Genomic DNA, 17947 nt, shown 5'->3' with positions numbered 1-17947 from the left:
GCGACATCCGTGTCACTATAACGTTGGATCAGACGGCGAGGTGAAAAGGTAGGGGCTGTTTATTAAAAAGCCAGTCGTGGCGGCGCTTAAGCTGGAAGACGGACGCAAAGGTCAACACCAAGTCAATTTACATTACAATCTCCAGCGTCTTTTTTGTCGGATTTAATATTAAGCAATTAGCACGACACTTTTAGCAATTATTTTTAGTCATGTTAGATGGCATGTATAATTATTAGAGTGAGGAACAAAACTAAAACAGAAAAGGTGATTCAATCTTGGGGTCAGGAGGTCAAAGAAAACAGAAGAGGAATGGAATGGAATTTGATCTGAATTAGCCCATTTCAACCAAAATTTGCTGTGTAGGTTTTATGCCAAATGTCACATTAGTCGGAAGCGCTTTGACCAATTGTCCCCAATGCAAAAAAAACAAAAACACTCCTATAAGAGTTAACAAAATAATATATGTTGGTTATTTCCAAAAAGTTTCAAAAGCAAAGTGTCTTCCTTCCCTCCCACAATATGAGCTATGATCCACAAATACACAAAGCCTCCAAAGGGACTGAGCAGCTGTCCTGCCACCCCCCCCCCCCCCCCAAACAATCTCCAACGCCCCTTCTTCACCCACACGAGCAGCCGCGTATAAATCAGAGGGTGAAATGAAGTTGTACGTGACACACACACACACGCGCACCCACAAAACCGTCCTACGCGCCTCATGACGACCCCCCCCCCCCCGTTACCAAAGTTTGCCCACGCCAGCCCCTAAAATGGCCCCCAATTGGAACCTACTATGGAAATGGACATCAATCTACCTGATAGGTTTTTTGCCAGATTTGGCGAAATATATGTGGAGTTTGCATGTTCTCTATTGGCTTTTTGGGTTTTCTCCGGGTACTCCAGTTTCCTCCCACATTCCAAAAACATGCATGTTAGGCTGATTTAGCTGGGATAGGCTCCGGCACCCCACCCCACTACCCCTGTGAGGATAAGCAGCCCAGAAAATGAACAAATTAGTTTTATCTATCTCAAAGAAGATCAATTACATGAATTAATTGCAAACCAATTGTTGCCACTGGACTCCATGTTAGCCAAGAAAAGGGATTGGTGTTCTCCAATTGTGGTTTTCACATCTCTGGCCTGATAAAAGATTTAGCGAGCGAGCCACGGGTCATTGTAAAAGACGCTGTCAGTGTACGTTTCATCAGGCGTGCCAAAGCCAAACGCCATGAGGAAACAAAAATAGAGTGGCTAGTTGCAAAAGAAAGCCCCACACCCTCCATTTCTCCACTACTCAAAAATTGGGGGCCCCTTGACTAAGACGGTGGGGGCTTGTTTTGAGGGGGACAGATTTTTCGAGCGGCCGTCGGCGTGACCGACCTAAAGCGGAGGAGCCCTGCTTTATTGCCTGTTTATTGGAGCGCCCCGCTTCTGTGTTTATGTTCCACGCTGAGCTGACAAAAGTGACTCGCCGTCTTGTCCGTGTGCTCCGAGTTGGCTTTTGCCGCCGCCATTTCTTTCCATATATGTACAAATGCTGCATGGAAATGCGCATTCGTTTTTCACCTGGTTGTTTTTTTTTACCCCTTGAATGACACAAAATGGAGTTGGTTGTGATACACGCATCTTATAGTATATAAAACGGTACTATTACAAAAATACTATTTGATTTTTCATGCATTTTTAACCGGATACTAAATTCAGACATTAGTTGTTCACTACTACTTTAAAAAGCTGAAATAAAACTCTTTGGTTGCATGCTCTCCAGATTGGACATCTATAAATGTCCAAAAAAAGGGAGCAAATTGTGAAAAAAATAGTAGCAGGCATGCTACTACATTGTCCAACATTTGCCATGAATGATTTCCACATGGTGAAATAAACAAAAGCGGAAAAGCGAGCAAAACGAAGCTAAGCCGCCATCTGCGACCAATTAATTCGATTACAACGATTTCCTACGGGGAATTACATGGACTTGGTGCCGCTTCCACTGTATTGGTTTTGCTTAGTTGCCTTTTATTAAGCTTAATCAATGATTTCATTAACTATAAAAAGGGGGGTCTGTGTTTTAGAAGGGGGGGTCCTGTGTGCATAATTGTCTTTCGCTAATAAATGGGCGGCAGGGGGGGGGGGCGGATTCTGATTCTGTGGATGGGGGTTGTTCTTTATTTTTACATTTAAAGTAGTATTGTTGACGTCTATTGCCGTCAGTGGCGGTCAATGAGTTAAATACTGCGCAATAAAATCCGTCTGCACCTTTTTTAACAACTAAAATACATCCAAAGCATTTTAAGGAACCTGACAGCGAATGTGTGGTCATTCGCCGCCGACCTCCCATTCCAAATGGATTGGACGGCTATCACCGTCATTGGGAGTCAATAATTTACCATTCAATTTGACTTGGGAATGGAAGTTTAAAGGCGGAGCTGGTTCCAAGTACACGATGATCTCCCTGTTACAGGAAAAGGCCATGTTTCTTGTAACAATATTAATTATGACGTTATTATTTAGGTTTATAGTCCTAACTTAATCCTAAAAGTGACTGTTTTGGAAGAGAAACGCCTTTAAAAAAGTGCAGTTTAACAGGTTTTCAGTCGAAACTGGAAGACAGGGACAACAACGTGCAGTAAACTTTAAATGTCCAAACGAATTGTGGAGCGAGTGACTTTGAACAAGTGGGACACATGCAAAGACGACATTGTTGGCAAGAGTCATTCCATTTTCCACGCAACCGGAAGTGAAAGATCCCACGGACAGCACGCCGGTAGAAAATGGTCGCTTGTCGTCACGTACGCGAGTCCCCCCCGACCCTCTGCAATGCGCCTCGTCGTTCGAACGACTGGCTCGCCCCCACCGAAAGCACATTTTGACGACATAAAACGCAGCCTTTCCTCGTCATTTGAGGACAAGGAAAAAAGAGGCTAGCTGGCTAACCGAGCAATGGTTTGCTTAGCTGTTAGCTAGCTAGCAGAAGGTCATGCCAATACCTGCCGGATTCGATTTCGCCCTCAACAAACCCCCCTAACATACACTTCCAAAAAAGGGGCTTCCAAAGTCGAATAAGTCATGCATACGACCCCCATAGTTAACATACTTTAAAGTGTTGGCTAAAGGCAGAAAAAGTGCTGATTTAGCGTGACCCCCATTCCCCCCCTTCGAGTACACTTTGGCGAGGAAGGGGGTTATTAAAGGGACCCCAAACGACAACACGTTCGCGTGGAATGAAAAACACAACCCAAGCAATAGACGCCCCCCGTTCACTGTTAATATTCCTCAAAATTTCCACAAGTCAGATAACAACATGAGAGCGATCTGTGCAATAAAAAAAGAGGGAAAAAAGGCTAAACCTATGCATGGCCGCCGATGCCGACGACCGGGCTTCCCCCCTCGCCCACAAAAAAAAGCCATTTTGTCTTCAAATTAAAGCCACGTTGTGACAATTTAACCCGATGATCACAAAGAGTGGACGCGATGTATCGGCGAGCAAGCCTATGACGAAAAACAGCGACTTGACGTTGAGAAAAAGGCTCGAATTGGATACAAAATGGAGTAAAGTGAGAGTGGGGGCTTTAAAATGTGTTTTGAAAAAGGTACAATCTTTTGGCCGGGGGGCTGGAACCCCCCTCGCCACCCCCCCTCCTGTTATCATCCACATGAAAGTTTACACATTTAGGAGACAAAGTTAAAGATGTACTTACATATTTCTTGTGGATGATATTCCTTTTGGGTCGTTCTTTGCTCATTCTGCACTTTCTTCCTCCCGACCCCCAAAGAGGCAAACTAGAAACGAGAGAATGGCCACATGAATGTCTCTCTCCCCCCCTGAGGGGCAGCAGCGAATTTAAATCCCCGAAGAAGAGCAGGAAAAAATAATAGCTCTCAAAAAAACAAAACAAAAAGCAATCCTCACTTCCTCGGCTCTGTTGTCTTTAAAATGTTCCCGATGGAGGTCCGACGACGACGAACTCGATCGGGGGTTGCGACGACGTAGCCCAAACAATCGCAACATAACAATAAGTTCCGATCGGCTGCTCAGGCTCGGCTCCCGGTTCTTCTTTCACCATCGTCCGCCGCCTCCGAGTTACATTTCTCGCGTGAATAAATAGGCTGGATTGCAAGCGATTTGTATGAAGAAAGAAAAAACATCAACAAAAAAGAAATAAGAAGGCTCCTTTTCCTTGCTTTGCGTTCGTTTCCTTTCGGCGTTCTCGCCGGAGCTTTCGCTGCGGCGGTCGCGAGAGCTTCTCCGGCTGCACTGAAGAGCCTAGTCCGAACAGCTCCTTTCTTCCCCGGAGTCAGCCTATCACGACGCGCGTTCCGCAGCGGCAACTTTAAAATCCCTCCGAGGTACCCCCACCAAAATAATCCCCCCACTCCGCTTTCCGACGGCTTTATTTGACAAATTAAACTATTCCAATTAGGCCTGGGAAACTCGGGATACGATATGCTATACGAAGTTTGCAACAAAAAAAGATTCGGGGCCAGAAAATCAATTTAGGACCATTTCCAATGCCAGAGAAAAACTAGTTATTTCTAATATATAAACATACACACTACTTATTAATGTTTTTTGTATAAATGTAGTAGTAGTATTAGTAGTATTAGTAGTATTAGTAGTATTAGTAGTATTAGTAGTATTAGTAGTATTAGTAGTATTAGTAGTATTAGTAGTATTAGTAGTATTAGTAGTATTAGTAGTATTAGTAGAATTAGTAGTACTAGTAGTATTAGTAGTATTAGTAGTAGTATTAGTAGTATTAGTAGTAGTATTAGTAGTAGTAGTAGCAGTAGTAGTAGTAGTAGCAGTAGTAGTAGTATTAGTAGTTGTAGCAGTAGTAGTACTGGTAGCAGTCTACTAGTAGTAGTAGTAGTAGTAGTAGTACAAGAAAAATATTCCACTAAAAAGTGCAAGTGAGTCCAAAATATTTCCGCGTGGCAACGTTTGAACGCTCATCTTGACATTAAAGACAATCAGATGGAGAATTTGGTAAAGAAAGAAAAGAACAAAAGAAAAAAAGTCAGAGGCTTCTGAATGTTTATGTAAATTGACCCCCACCAACCTCTAACTCACTACTATCACTATTCACAAGCAACCCCCAGTAGTGTGAAATTGCAAAGCGTAGAAACAAGACCTGCTCTGCCCCACTTTCCGCACTCTAATGCTAATTTTGCTAATGCTAATCCCTGTACGCTGCTTATAAGACATCAAAGGAAAGATGCTGATTTTCATATAAATATTTTTTGCTGCTTATCCACCACCATAGCAAACAGAAAGTGGATCTGGGAGTTATTTACAGTATCCTAATCTGTCCAATCATTATTCATTTTGCCCTCGGATCAATGTCCGTCTGTCCCGACAGCCCCGGGGGTCCCACGGGTTATTTCCAGGCTGCTTTTAGCCTACTACGCCTGACCCACCCGCCAACTCCCCCTCAGTGCGGCTTTGCTTCGGGGGTCCGCGGCGCTGACATTCGAACCGGCGTCGATCGATGAGACCCGACGGCGACGAGGCTGCTATTGTTTCCTTGTGACCAACTCCTATCAAACTGAGCAATTCAAGAAAACCTTTTACAAATACACATTTTTACTGTATTTACTCACATATTAGCCGCCTATGCGGATAAGCCCTACCCTTAAAATGGCCTTAAAATCATTGAATTTGACAATTTCTCGCCTAAAAGTGAGGCCAAAACCTGTACGGGGTTACCAGGTGAGCGTCGGGACGGGAGCCTCATTAGCCAAACGCAAGGCGCCGCCTCGGGCGCCCGCCAATCGAAACGCGCCTGTGATCTTCGCATGTTTGGCTTCCAGATGGGTCAAGTCGGGGCGGAATCTTTGAGTGCGGGAGGGCCCATCCGTGTCTTGGAAAAGGGGGGGGGGGGGGGGGGGGGCACGCCTACGGGCACCCTGCTCGGCTTGTCCGTTGTCAATAGCCTCAGGGCCTCAAAAAACGTCAACAAGGTAAAAAGTGGGTAAATTTGAATTGAAAAGACTCTAAAATTAATATAATATAATATGGCTGCCAATGCTCACGTCAGATTAAATTTGACTTTTTGGACGTTTTTTTAAATCAAAACACTAAATCAAAAAAATGCTAAAATAATATATTTATATTAAATGCCAAGCTGGCCATGTCAGCCATTTTGACCTTTTAAACAAATTTCTGGTTCACTTTTTGGACTTTTTTATCAATTTTCATCAGTGCGAGAGCTTGAAAAATCTGTCCCCACCCCTCAGTCTTGGTACGCCCCGCCCCCTTCCACTCCACCCCCCCCCCCCCCCCCCCTCCTGGATATCGGACATCAATCTAGCCAGCACCGTCTGCTAAGCCTCACTGGGCAATTAAGCACATTGAGAGTGAAAGCTCTAATCAATTCCTGGCCTTCTCCACTACGCGCTCTCTCTTAAATTTGTTGGCTTTGCCGTTTATGCGCCTGTCCAAATAGGCCTTTTAAATCTACAACTCCCTTGAAAGAGCAACAACAACAACAACAACAACAACAAAAAAGCACGTAAAATAGATCTCCAATTAGTTTGAATTGGAATTCTGACAAGGTTAAATCACTGCCATTCTCCCACTTGGACTGAATTGGACGCCTATCACTTTAAATGGCAACGCAGTGTCTTTCTAAACAAGATTTGATCTTGAATCAGGCCTAATTCCAAACCCCCGTCCATTAAAATAAAAAAAGCTCACCTCAGTGTGAGGTACTCTCATGCAAACGTCCCGCGGTGAAGCTAGCTAGCACGCATATGAGCCCCCTATTCCACCCCTCACCAACCAAAATCTTTGCTTATTCACTTACTTCCAAAACAATTATTCACGTCTTTCAACTGTGAATTAATCCACAACTGACAAAAAAAAAACAAGCTCACATTACAGGCAGCCAATTAGCCACGAGACATATGTAGCTAAATGACGCCGCACACCCGGGCTATGCAAATGAGTGGGACCTCCCGCGTGACTTACCTTGCTTTTTATCATGCAAAAACGTGTTGGTGTGATAACCCAAAAGGGGGTTTGGGGCGGGGGGGCGCTTTGGTTAGCACCTTTTATTTTGATAACCCGGTTGGCAAATGGGGCGCTACGTCGTCCCGGTTTGAAAAATGGCACACGGGCGGACGAGAATCGATTGGAAGTCTTCTCCGTCTTTGTGCGTGGGACCACCCAGGCGGACCCCCGCGCACACCCCAACCCACCCCACCCGCGCCGGGTTCCAGCTGTTCCCCTGCTGTGGTTCACGTTTGTGTTACTTTGTTTCCGCGTGGCTAAGATTGAGGCTGGCGGCGCCCCAACGCGCCCCCGTCTATCCGACCCACTTTCTTTCTGCATTTTCTTCGCTAGCGGAGAATCGCGAGGGCTTTTGTGCAGAGTGCAGGTGTCCCAGCTATGGGGGTATTCAGCACAGAACCCCTTTCCAACCCCCCCACCTGTGGCAGGTTTCGAACTACTCAAGTTGGCCTGACAAAAAAAAAATATGCATGCACACATTCATACCTACTAATGAATTTGGAGTGATTATTTAGCTTAGCATGCACGTTTTTGGGGTACGGAAGGAAAGCGGAATCCCAGAGAAAACCCACGCAAACTCCACACGGGAAGGAAAAATGTTTGGGATTGAACCCTTGACCACAGATTTATGTTTAGTGTACTTACTTGTTAATTTTAGTGTACAGGCAGCCAATGAGTTAATAGGAACTTGCCATGAAGCACATTGTCAAAGAAACACAAAATACGGCAACATATCTATCTCTCTCTGGCTTGGACACGAAGCCTCCATTTCTGCCACATGAAATATGGAGTGTCTCCTCATGAATAGTTGACGGGATGGCGGCGGTCTACCGTGGATATTTTTTACGTGGATAGATTTCACACAGGAACACGAGTTATCAAATCTGGTTTGAATTGCATTCTGATAAGATATATACCATGGCTAAAGTATTAGTACTGCGTTACGTATTAATTTTTGAATGATGGCAATGGAGAAAAAAATAGGAAGAAGCCCAGCACTTAGCGTCAACATAAATGCGCTAACGGTACCTCCGGTGGGCTAGCTAGCGGCCACATAAGACTTGGAGGTTTTATCTTTGGCCTTTTTTGTGATCGATGGCGAGAACGCGTGCATGTCGGCGGCGGCGGGGGCCGGCCGGCTAACCACTAGCATTCCACTGCAGCGCTTGAAAAATTAGGCCTATATATTATTCATCACTTCCCTTGTGCCATTAGCGGATATTGGCCATCCGCGGCCTGAAGAGAATAGCAATGTTGCGCCTCACTCTGCCTTTACGGTTTTTTTTGTGTCTCGAATGACCTGAAAAAGCTCGTGTTTAGATTTATACGGCTTCAATATGTACTGCTAAATCAAGTTGTATTATTTTTTGTTGTAAGGATACTCATCTTATATCCTATTTGAAGAAATAAACGTCATGTATTTACAGTTAAGAGACATGTATCGCTGTCTACCACAAAAATATGCGTCATTGTTGACTGACTTTGGGTATAAACTTGACTTTTTTTTACCTTGTGTCCAAAAGTTCTGTCCCGTTGTCCTCATTTGATGAGTTGTCCAGTTGTGTGGCGACCTGGTCCCGTTGTGGATGGCCTACGAAGAAGAAAAGCAACATGGAGCGTCAGCCATGGGAAGCTAATTCATGCTAAAAATATTTAGCAGTGGTTTTCTTCTTTTGGTAACAAGATCCACGTGCGGTAGGCGCGTTACTTTTATTGTGGCGCCTGTGTGTGATTTAGCACTTATTGTTGTTTTGGACAAAAGAGCCGCCGCGTGTGGTGAAACGCCATGAAAAGTCTCTGAGATGCTAACGCGGGTATTTTTGAAGAAGTCAGCTAAGATTGTGGTGGTTTTGAAAGCCACCATTTGTAATTTTTTGTTCTCGTGGTCACCAACAAGTCCACCGCAGACGTGGTAATAGTTGCTAGCATGCCCACTTTTAGCTACTTTGTGAGATTTGACTGTCGCATAGCTGCCAGTAGATGGCAGTGTGTTTGGAAACCAACTCAAGTATAATTCTACTCCTTACTAAAGAATAGGAAAAATTACATTTACACTTTTATATTTGACTTCAGTTCATTAGTAACTTTTTTTTAGTTTAAATAAGGTGAATAAAATCAAAAAAGGTAAAATGCAAGCGAATTGGCAGACAAAAGCCAGTGAGAGGCTTGTGGACGCCCGTTAGCGCGGCGCTAATTACACGTGGCGCGCTACACAACGCTCTAATTGTGGCGGGGACTATAAATAGCGCGGCTTGTTGTCGTGACAAGCTTTCGATTAGATCCCATGTTTTTCTCTGTCAAAGAATACATTTACTATAAATATTAGCACATTTGATACAGATTGTTGACACGTTAGCTCTCACAGTATTCACTCTGTCAAAACAATGTCTATATTACGTCAAAATGCATTTATATATACATACATATATATGTGCTACGCAGATTAAATTTGAAGTCAAAGTGCAAAGGTCACAGAGGTCAAAAAAGGAATTTTGCAATAACATTTCATTGAAATATGACAATACTTTGAATTTGATGTGCCATTTTGGGTCAATGTTAACTTTTTGGCCTACTTGGGCCAAAATGGGGGGGATGTCCACATCTAAGGTCTTTATGTTAAGCATTTTTGGTAGTCCAAAAAATCTGGCCTCTATCGTCCTTGTATTTATTTTGGGTGTAATCATCAGGCTTTAGCTACCGATAACCTAACTCCCCCCCCCCCCCCCTCCCCTTTCCTTCCTCACCACCAAACGCTTTTTATTTGTCAGGCGGGGACGACGGAGGGCGGATTGGGTGGGGGGCTTTGGGTGGGAGGCCCTGGCCGGGGGCGCCTTTGAGCTCCCACTGGCATTGTGCTTCCTACAGCTGGACTCTGGCTCCCTCCTTCCCCGAATGCTCCTCCATTCTTCCCTTTCTTTACCCGGGTCGCGTTTTCTCCCCTTTTAGTAAGGGGAGGGCGCTGGATAGGGGGCTGGGGGCGGGGGGGCACTTGTCACGGGGCCAACTTTGGGGGTTTCTGGGCTGACAAAGAGCGTACTTGGTCGCTTTTCCTTCTTCTATTTTCCTCCAATGGACACGTCCTTTGTTTATCGATGGCGATATCGACGAGGGGATAGCGCGCGGAGGGTGCTGGATCATTTTGTGTGGCTGTCAAAATTAAATCATGTGCATAGACTTCATTATTTAGGCCTAAAATGACGTTTATGTTCAATTTCCAGCATCCAAAATATGGAAATGTAGGCTAACTGTTTGAATTGTCCAGAATTGATGAATTTTAGACCCCCCCTTTAAGACTAATGTCTGATGCCCGTTAAAAATAGACTAGAGGAACATCTGTGCGTCCATCTTCTTCATTTAAGTAGCATGAGAAAGGGAATACGCAACCCCAGGGGTTCGGGAGATGAGGACAACCCCCACATTCCATCACACACCATCCAAAAAAAAAGAAGAAAAAAAGAAGATCAGTCAGCATGTCGAACCGCCATTTAGTGAATAACACTCACATTTACATGGGCAGCACGTTGGCGGTAAATAAATGCGTGCTGGCGGCCGCCGCCGTTGGTGCGTTCATTTATGACACCAGGAAATTAAAAGTGGGGATTGGAAGAAAAAAAATAAAAAATATTTTTCACTTCTCACTTTAACTATGCTAAAAAAAAGTACATATTTTGGCCCAAAGACAGGTCATGAAAACATGAAAAACGTAGACTATTTTGTTGAGTGTTTTGTCAAAAAATGAGGTCAGCTGACCATGTAAATATACTCAATGAACATTGCATTTTTTTTCCTACTGCAAGATGACAATGGCAGGATTCATTGGGTTTAAAAGACTGATTTGAAGAGCATGAAAAGTCATTTTCACACATGAATTGGCTCTTAATGTCATTGAGAGAGAAAATGAAGGCATCCCATTCTCAGTGGAAATGATTTGGACGTCTCACAGCGTTAATGGCAGCCCAAACGAGTTGAATATTTACGAGCACACTTGACTTCTTTACGGTCTCGTGTTTTACGCCAAGACGTTTCCTGTCGTCGTCGCCTCTCCAATAAAAGAGAAGAAAAGAAAAGGAAGTCTTGCCTTGGACGACGCCATCAAAAAGACAAAAAGAACGAGACTTGAGACAAGCCCTACAAGTCAATAGACATTGTAGCTAACAGATAAGCAAAAAAAAACTACAAACGCTTCAGGAAAGAATAGAACTCAAATAAAAGTATATATTTGACTTCTTCCCACTTGAGTACATTGTACATTCTTCCACTTTGACATCCCTAAATTTTAAATTTCATATGTCCTTCAAGTCCATGTCTTTAAAAATATCTAGCTAAAATTGCTAGCTTCTCCTAGTTTTCGTTAGCCTATGCTAGCTAAAAACAGAGCTAGAAATACATAGTGTGGTTGAGATTAGGATTACAAACAGGATTACTTATGACAGTGATGCCAAAAACTGTTGAGATTTCCCAAAACCACTTTTGACCTCTCGGAGTCGTCCCACTTTTGCGACAATCCACGCGAGGGAAACGGCGACGCCGACTAATTATCAAACGCAATTAGCGGCGCCTACACGCGGACGCCGCATTCCGTCCCTCGACATTTAGCTACGTTTTGCCTCCTTAATTTGTTCAAGGTGACAACGGCGGCCATACTTTTTAACTCCGTCCGTCCCATTGACGCTAATCGATAGTCAATGGTGTGAAGTCCAATCACCTTGCTGCTTTGAATTCAAATGAGATTGTCAATAGTCATCGAGCTAACGGGCTGAGGAAGGACTTTCATTAAAAAAAATCCAACATAAGAGCAATGTTATGTTACGAGCGCGTTGCCATGCGAAAAAAGTCTTACCATCTAATTTTATTACAACTAAACATATTCTTGGTACTATTAAACCACTAATTATTTGTTACTTTGTTAATACATGGCAAATTAGAACAAATAAAAATGTTTTTCCAATCCAATATCCTGTTTTTTGGTGTTTTTTTAAGAGGTTTGGAACAAATATTCATTTGAGTTACGAGAAAAATCAACATACGAGCTCAGTACCTGAATGGATTAAGCTCCTATCTCAAGGTACCACTGTATACATATAGGAATACTATTTGAAGACAAGGGGCACACAAATTCCTCCTTTTTGGGCTAGGAGGAAGGCGGAGCTTATTTGATGTTAAATCAAAAGGGGGGGGAGAAGCTCAGCAATATATTCTATTTATTTGTGTTGCTGATTGTAGTTTTTGTCAAGGTGTTGTCAGGCACATGAAATATTCATGATTGTCTTTCTGTCTGAGGGTTGATGCCACGCTGCCACTGTCACAGTGCAGGTAACGCACACACACACACACACACACACACACACACACACACACACACACACACACACACACACACACACACTTACACACACACACACACACACACACAATCAGCAAACCCATGAGACAACATGTCAGTGTTAACTGACTGTTTTCTTTCTTTAGCCGCTTCAATGTTAAAAACGGAATTAACAGAGTGTACAGGGAATAGAATGCAAACTTCTGTCGTATTTTTTGTACAATACCTTTTTTTTGTCTACTTGCCACTTTGGGTTATTGTCATATAAATAGAGGCAATCTGTTATATGCTATGTATTTATATTATATTCTTAAGTACAGGTGTCAACTTTCTGTTTTATGATTAAATGTAAATGTAAATTAATGATGTATATAGGCAATATTTCCTGTTTTTAAATACATCATTGCATTTTTTTTCAAATCCATCTTTGTTTTTTTTTCTTTTTGTGTTGTTTTTAGCTCAGAAAGCATTTTTATTGGTTTTATTTTTTTAAAAATGAACATCTAAACTAATAAAATACGATCAAAAACAAAATGAATCCTATTAAAATGATTCCAAAAACAAAAAAATCTACCCAGATTATGCCCCCAATAAAACTAGCATTTCTTCCAATTAGCATCGTCGGCCTGGCATATCATTAGCTGACTTTTACCCTTCTGAATACCCGCCTAATTATTTCATTTGGGATTGATCCGGGTGCATTGCAGGGGCGCCTACACCCCCCACTCACCCACCCACACACACACACACACACACACATATATATATACGCAGTCCTCCTGGGTTGATCAAAAAGGAAGCCATTTAATCGGGGGCCTTTTCCAGGCTAATTGTCCCCATGTTGAAAATCCGCCACAGTTAATGTATCGGCGTCCTCCTAAATAAATTCTCTGAACGATTTACACATCTAGACAAAGTCGACATACCCCCTTAACTTGTTTAAAACAGCGAAATCATCCCCCCACAAGGCCCGTTCATATCCTGACAAAGTAGGCGGAGCATAAAATATATCATTTGCTATACTTTTTAAACCAATGATCCTTTTTCTCAATCCCCATCGTAAAGAGTAACCAAAGTTACGAAACCGTAGCCGCGTTGGCTAAGCTTAACATCAGTTGACAGCTATCGCATTTCGTAGATTAGAGCGCCGACGGTAATAAAATTTTAACGCCCGGAAGTTCCCAGACACGTTTTTCAATGAACAGCTGTAGATTTGTCACGAATGTGACCATGTTCCAAACTACAGGCGTCACGCTCGGTGTAGTCGGGCGTGACGGCGACTTGGGACTGGGACAAACTAGCGATGCGGTCTAAAAAGAGAATGGTTTGTTATGAGACCCTCTTTATGCGCATATGGTCTATCCTTAGCACCTGTGTTAAGACTTTTGTAGATGTCCAATGGGGAGGGAGCATTTGTTCATTTGCTACCTGATTGGCTGTCCCATTTGGAGTAAGCAGAGGTCAGTCCATTTGTCGGTGTTTTGTTTTATTTTTAAACACCGGATGAGAAAATGGAGCGAGTCTGAGGCTGGTGTCTCGAGACGCTCGTAAAAAAAAAAAAAGGGAAGCCGCATTTTTTAGGGCGCTCGTAAATTGAAAATCCCGTTTTGACCGAGTCAGACTGTGCCGAGGATTTTGGGAGTTTGACTGAGGAAAGTTTTGTTTTTCTTGAGGGGGGGGCTAAGCAAAGTGGTTTTAAGGGAGTGGGATGGCGGGGGGGTTACATTTGCATTTGAAACACTCACACCCCCAATAGATGACTTGACCTTTGCCCTCTTACACAATACATTTTTACACTTGACTGACAATGGTGAAAACAAATCAAAATAAGCATTTCATGGAGTATTTCTTCCTCGTGTCATTTTTTTTGTACAGAAAACTAACTATCATACCGTTTTTGCCCTTAAAATCTGAAAAGTGATGTGTTTATATTAAACTAACCGTTTAAGAGTCTAAGAGACTTGTTGGGAGACGTCCAATAACTCTTGATAAACTCATGGGAGGAGTTTAAGGGCCAGATAATTGGACGTCTATTGTGGTCAATGGATTTGAAAGATGAAGCGGTGCAGTTGGCCACGTTTCAACACAACAGCTGGCAGTTGACGCCGACCCCCTGGCCCGCCCTCCTCCCGCAATTTTTTTTTCCCCAACACGCCCCTGGTTCCTTTTTTTGGCGAGCGCGTGCTTTTCTGCTTGACTTGCGCCGGCTTTTGTCCGGCCATTACCGAGAAGGCCTCCGTGGTGTTTTGTTGTTTTGTGGGGGGTTGCACTGATTCTCAACCGGGGTATAATTTGCTTTGGAATATTCAGACAGGTCGTCAGGTTCGTTCCCTGACGACCTTCCCGCTTCAAGTCAATTGGACCTCGTCAATAGTGATTAATAAATTGGTAGTTGTTCCGCTAAATGTATGTATTTCAGCAACACGCTTATTTATTTATTTATATTTGTATTTATATATTTTAATTTGGGTATTAATTAATTAATTAATTTATGTATTAATTAATTAATTAATCTATGTATTTATGTATTAATTAATTATGTATTTATTAAATAATGTATTTATTTTTTATTAATTATGTATTTATTATTATTTTTATTATTTATGTATTTATTAATTAATTTATTTATTTTTATTATTTATGTATTTATTTTAATATATGTATTCATGTATTTATTTATATATTTTTTGGGTATTTATTTATCTATTAACTTATAAATGATCTATCTATTTATGTCTAAAATGTCTTTTCCTGTGTAATTATGATGACATTTTCTGGTAATATTACGTGAGCATGGATACTACAACAGTTCGACTCGTAATATGACAGTGATAGACAAAATAGAGTCGCTTTTAAAAATTTCACTTTTTAAAAGTGACAATGTCTGATGCTAACTGTTGCCCCCTAGCGACCTGGCGTGCTTTCATTTGATGAGCATAAAAAGCAACAAGGCAAATCAGCACCCTGAAGTGTTGTTGCGTATTTGCCAAAAGTGGAGAGGTGACGTGTTTTCTTTTCTTCCAGTGCCTTTTGTCCTCCAATCAAAAGGAGGGACGCTCCCACCACCATCAACTCCACGGGCTAATGGCTAATCAAACAAGAAGGCTGCCAAAGCCCCCCACAAAAACACCACCCACCCCTCCCAGATTGAATCTCATTTTTTTTACTTGGCTTCCTGCACTCCATCAATTTCTTGCTGTGATACCTTCAAGTGCTCAAATATTTTTAATATTTTCACTTTCAGCTCAAGAAGATTTTCGATGCCACCCCCCCAAAAAAACACGACCCAGCCCCCTTTTCTTTGTGGCAAGCAAGAGGCCAAAGGTGAAGGTTTAAAGGCTCTCTGACCCCGCCTCCTGAGAGATCTTTTTGAAATGCCACATCCCATCAAGTCCTGGTGAGCATCTAAGGGAGGGGCGGCAGTCCAAAGACTTCATACCCTCCAAAAGTTGAGGAATTCCACCACCTGAATTTTACCAAAACAGACCATAACTAGTGCCCTATTGGATACCAAGACTCCACCTCCAAAGTGAACTCTGAGAGCAGAAGAGAGTGTTCACATCTTTTGGACAGCATGACCTTAAATCAGCAGAAAAATGAGAAGGAAGGGGGTTTCTCAAATAGCTAAAACTATCCAGATGAGCACCCCTGACCTCGGCTGCACCCCCCGCCCCACCGCCTGACAAGTAGAAGTTGCCACATACTAACCAACTCCCAAACACCACCATTACACGAGTTAGAACCCTTCAAGGAGCGATACACACACACACACACACACACACAGACACACACACACATGCACTCCCCCTTTCCCACTTCCCCTTCCTAACAAGCAATAAAGCTTGTTGTGCCTCAATAACTCACACGGACGGTCCACGTCGGCGCTCAGACGCACTTTGGCTTCGTATAAAAGCGTCTCCGGACAATTAAAATGTCACAATGTTGTGTCTGGCTGAGGAACTCCAAATAAACGGATATAAATCAACTGTAGTACATGGGACCTGACAAAAAAATGGAAAAAGACAGGCTTTTCCTTGACAAGTTGGCTTCAGAATCCGCCGTTAATGCTCTCAGCCGGCGAATGGATCACCTGGGAGGCCGGGAGCGGCGACCCGCCCGGAGGGGTTGACCCTACATCAACAACTGCCACCGCGTAGCTTGGCGTCGGGGTATGCGGGGCGCTAGAAGGAGGCCGCGCCTGACAGGAAATCCGAAGGGAATCCTGTGAAATGTGCAGCTTCGCAGTTGGACTCGCGAGACGAGGAATATGGAGTTAATCACGGTGGTTCCACAGAGGCGGAAAAGCACCAGAGGGGATGACCCCGTGTCAACAACCGTTGAGGACAAGCTCTTCTCTTGCTGAGAAGCTAACCAGATGCAAAAAGACGGTTCTTTTAAGCTAGAACCTTAGTGGAAAGACACTGAATCAAGAGTTGATTTACATTGAAGGGCAGCCATGACTGGACTGGAACTAGCAAATTATAGTCTGGGTTTGCAGGGGCAATGTGGAGACCAGCTTTCTCAACAGGAGGGAAAGGGATGAGCTAGTCTCAGGAAAATTAGAGTACTACCATTCCATCTATGTACTAAGTTTGTTTTTTTGTCAAAAATATTTGCCTTTTTCATTAACGCATGGATGCCATGGCAGCCGATTAACGCTTAGCAGTTAGCAAAAAAAATGACGTTTTCCTCATTTAGTTTCATTTGTGTCAATGTTTTCATATTTCATTCTTAGTGACTTGACCTTTGACCCTCTTAAATGCAGCGTATTGTTGTCGGTGTTGGCGGAATGCGCAAATATCTGGCGCCAAACACATTAGCCCCTTTGACGGCGAGCTGTCTAATCAGACCGAGGCGTTCGTCGGCGGCGGCGGCGAGCCTTAAGTGTCTCTAATCAAGCTTCAAAATGGCCCCTTTGCTTGATTTCTCGCCCGAGGAAATCAAGTGGCTCCTTTCACACCTGCCGCGCGCGTCGACGATTCCGAGGCCCGTTTCCACACCTCCGGCATTCCTGCGGTTTCGCGCCACGCTTCGGAAAATACCCCCCCCCCCTCCGACCTGCGGTATGTCATAAAAAAAAGGAGAGTTTGACTACTGGCGGGGACTTTAGCGGACACAGACCGCGTTTGTGTGTCGGAAATGCACGTGCAAATGACACCCCCCCCCCCTTTTACAGATTTTTTTTATGCGCGGATCTTAGATTTGCATAAATTTACAAGTGACTGGTGCCATGTCTGCATGAAAAAATATATCCCCAACAAGGCTGTTTAATCTGAAACCTGCGTTCATTAGGTTAAGAATTCAAGGCACGTACGTTTTTCTACTCCAGTCATGTAGGGGGCACTAAACTGTAAAGATTTGTATCCCGGAGTTTTCTTTAATATCTGCAGATTTACATAAATTTACAAGTGCCTGATGTGATGTGTGTTACAAAATAGCTGAACAGTCGTATACCTTACCTTGTTAGATTAAAAACTTGGGACGTTATTTTACTCCGGTCCCGTAGGGGGCACTTAACTTAAAAAGATTTGCTGAATTGTTTTTTATGTGCAGTGCTCAGATTTACATAGATTTATAAAAGGCTCAAGTGGGATGTTACTGATTAGAAATATGTC

At 43.1% G+C, this 17947-nt stretch overlaps 1 protein-coding gene across 2 annotated transcripts in view; it reads right to left on the bottom strand.

Annotated features, from left to right (window-relative positions):
* The window catches only part of jarid2b (jumonji and AT-rich interaction domain containing 2b), a 28576-nt gene extending 24311 nt beyond the window's left edge, over window positions 1–4265 (bottom strand). The window contains exons 1-2 of one of the 2 annotated variants that reach the window (XM_077743845.1): window positions 3908–4265; window positions 3696–3777 (exon numbers count right to left, since the gene is read on the bottom strand). In XM_077743845.1, the coding sequence (XP_077599971.1) occupies window positions 3696–3740 (45 nt within the window). In that variant the 5' untranslated portion in view covers window positions 3741–3777; window positions 3908–4265. Of the gene's footprint in view, window positions 1–3695 lie in introns of both variants that reach the window. The other variant, XM_077743844.1, reaches the window with a different exon arrangement.
* Window positions 4266–17947: the final 13682 nt, after the last annotated feature.

This window comes from Stigmatopora nigra, chromosome 21, assembly GCF_051989575.1.
Source record: "Stigmatopora nigra isolate UIUO_SnigA chromosome 21, RoL_Snig_1.1, whole genome shotgun sequence".
In the NCBI taxonomy this organism is placed as follows: domain Eukaryota; kingdom Metazoa; phylum Chordata; class Actinopteri; order Syngnathiformes; family Syngnathidae; genus Stigmatopora; species Stigmatopora nigra.
The sequence above is the reverse complement of the archived record's forward strand: the minus strand, read 5'-3'. Positions and strand labels throughout refer to the sequence as shown.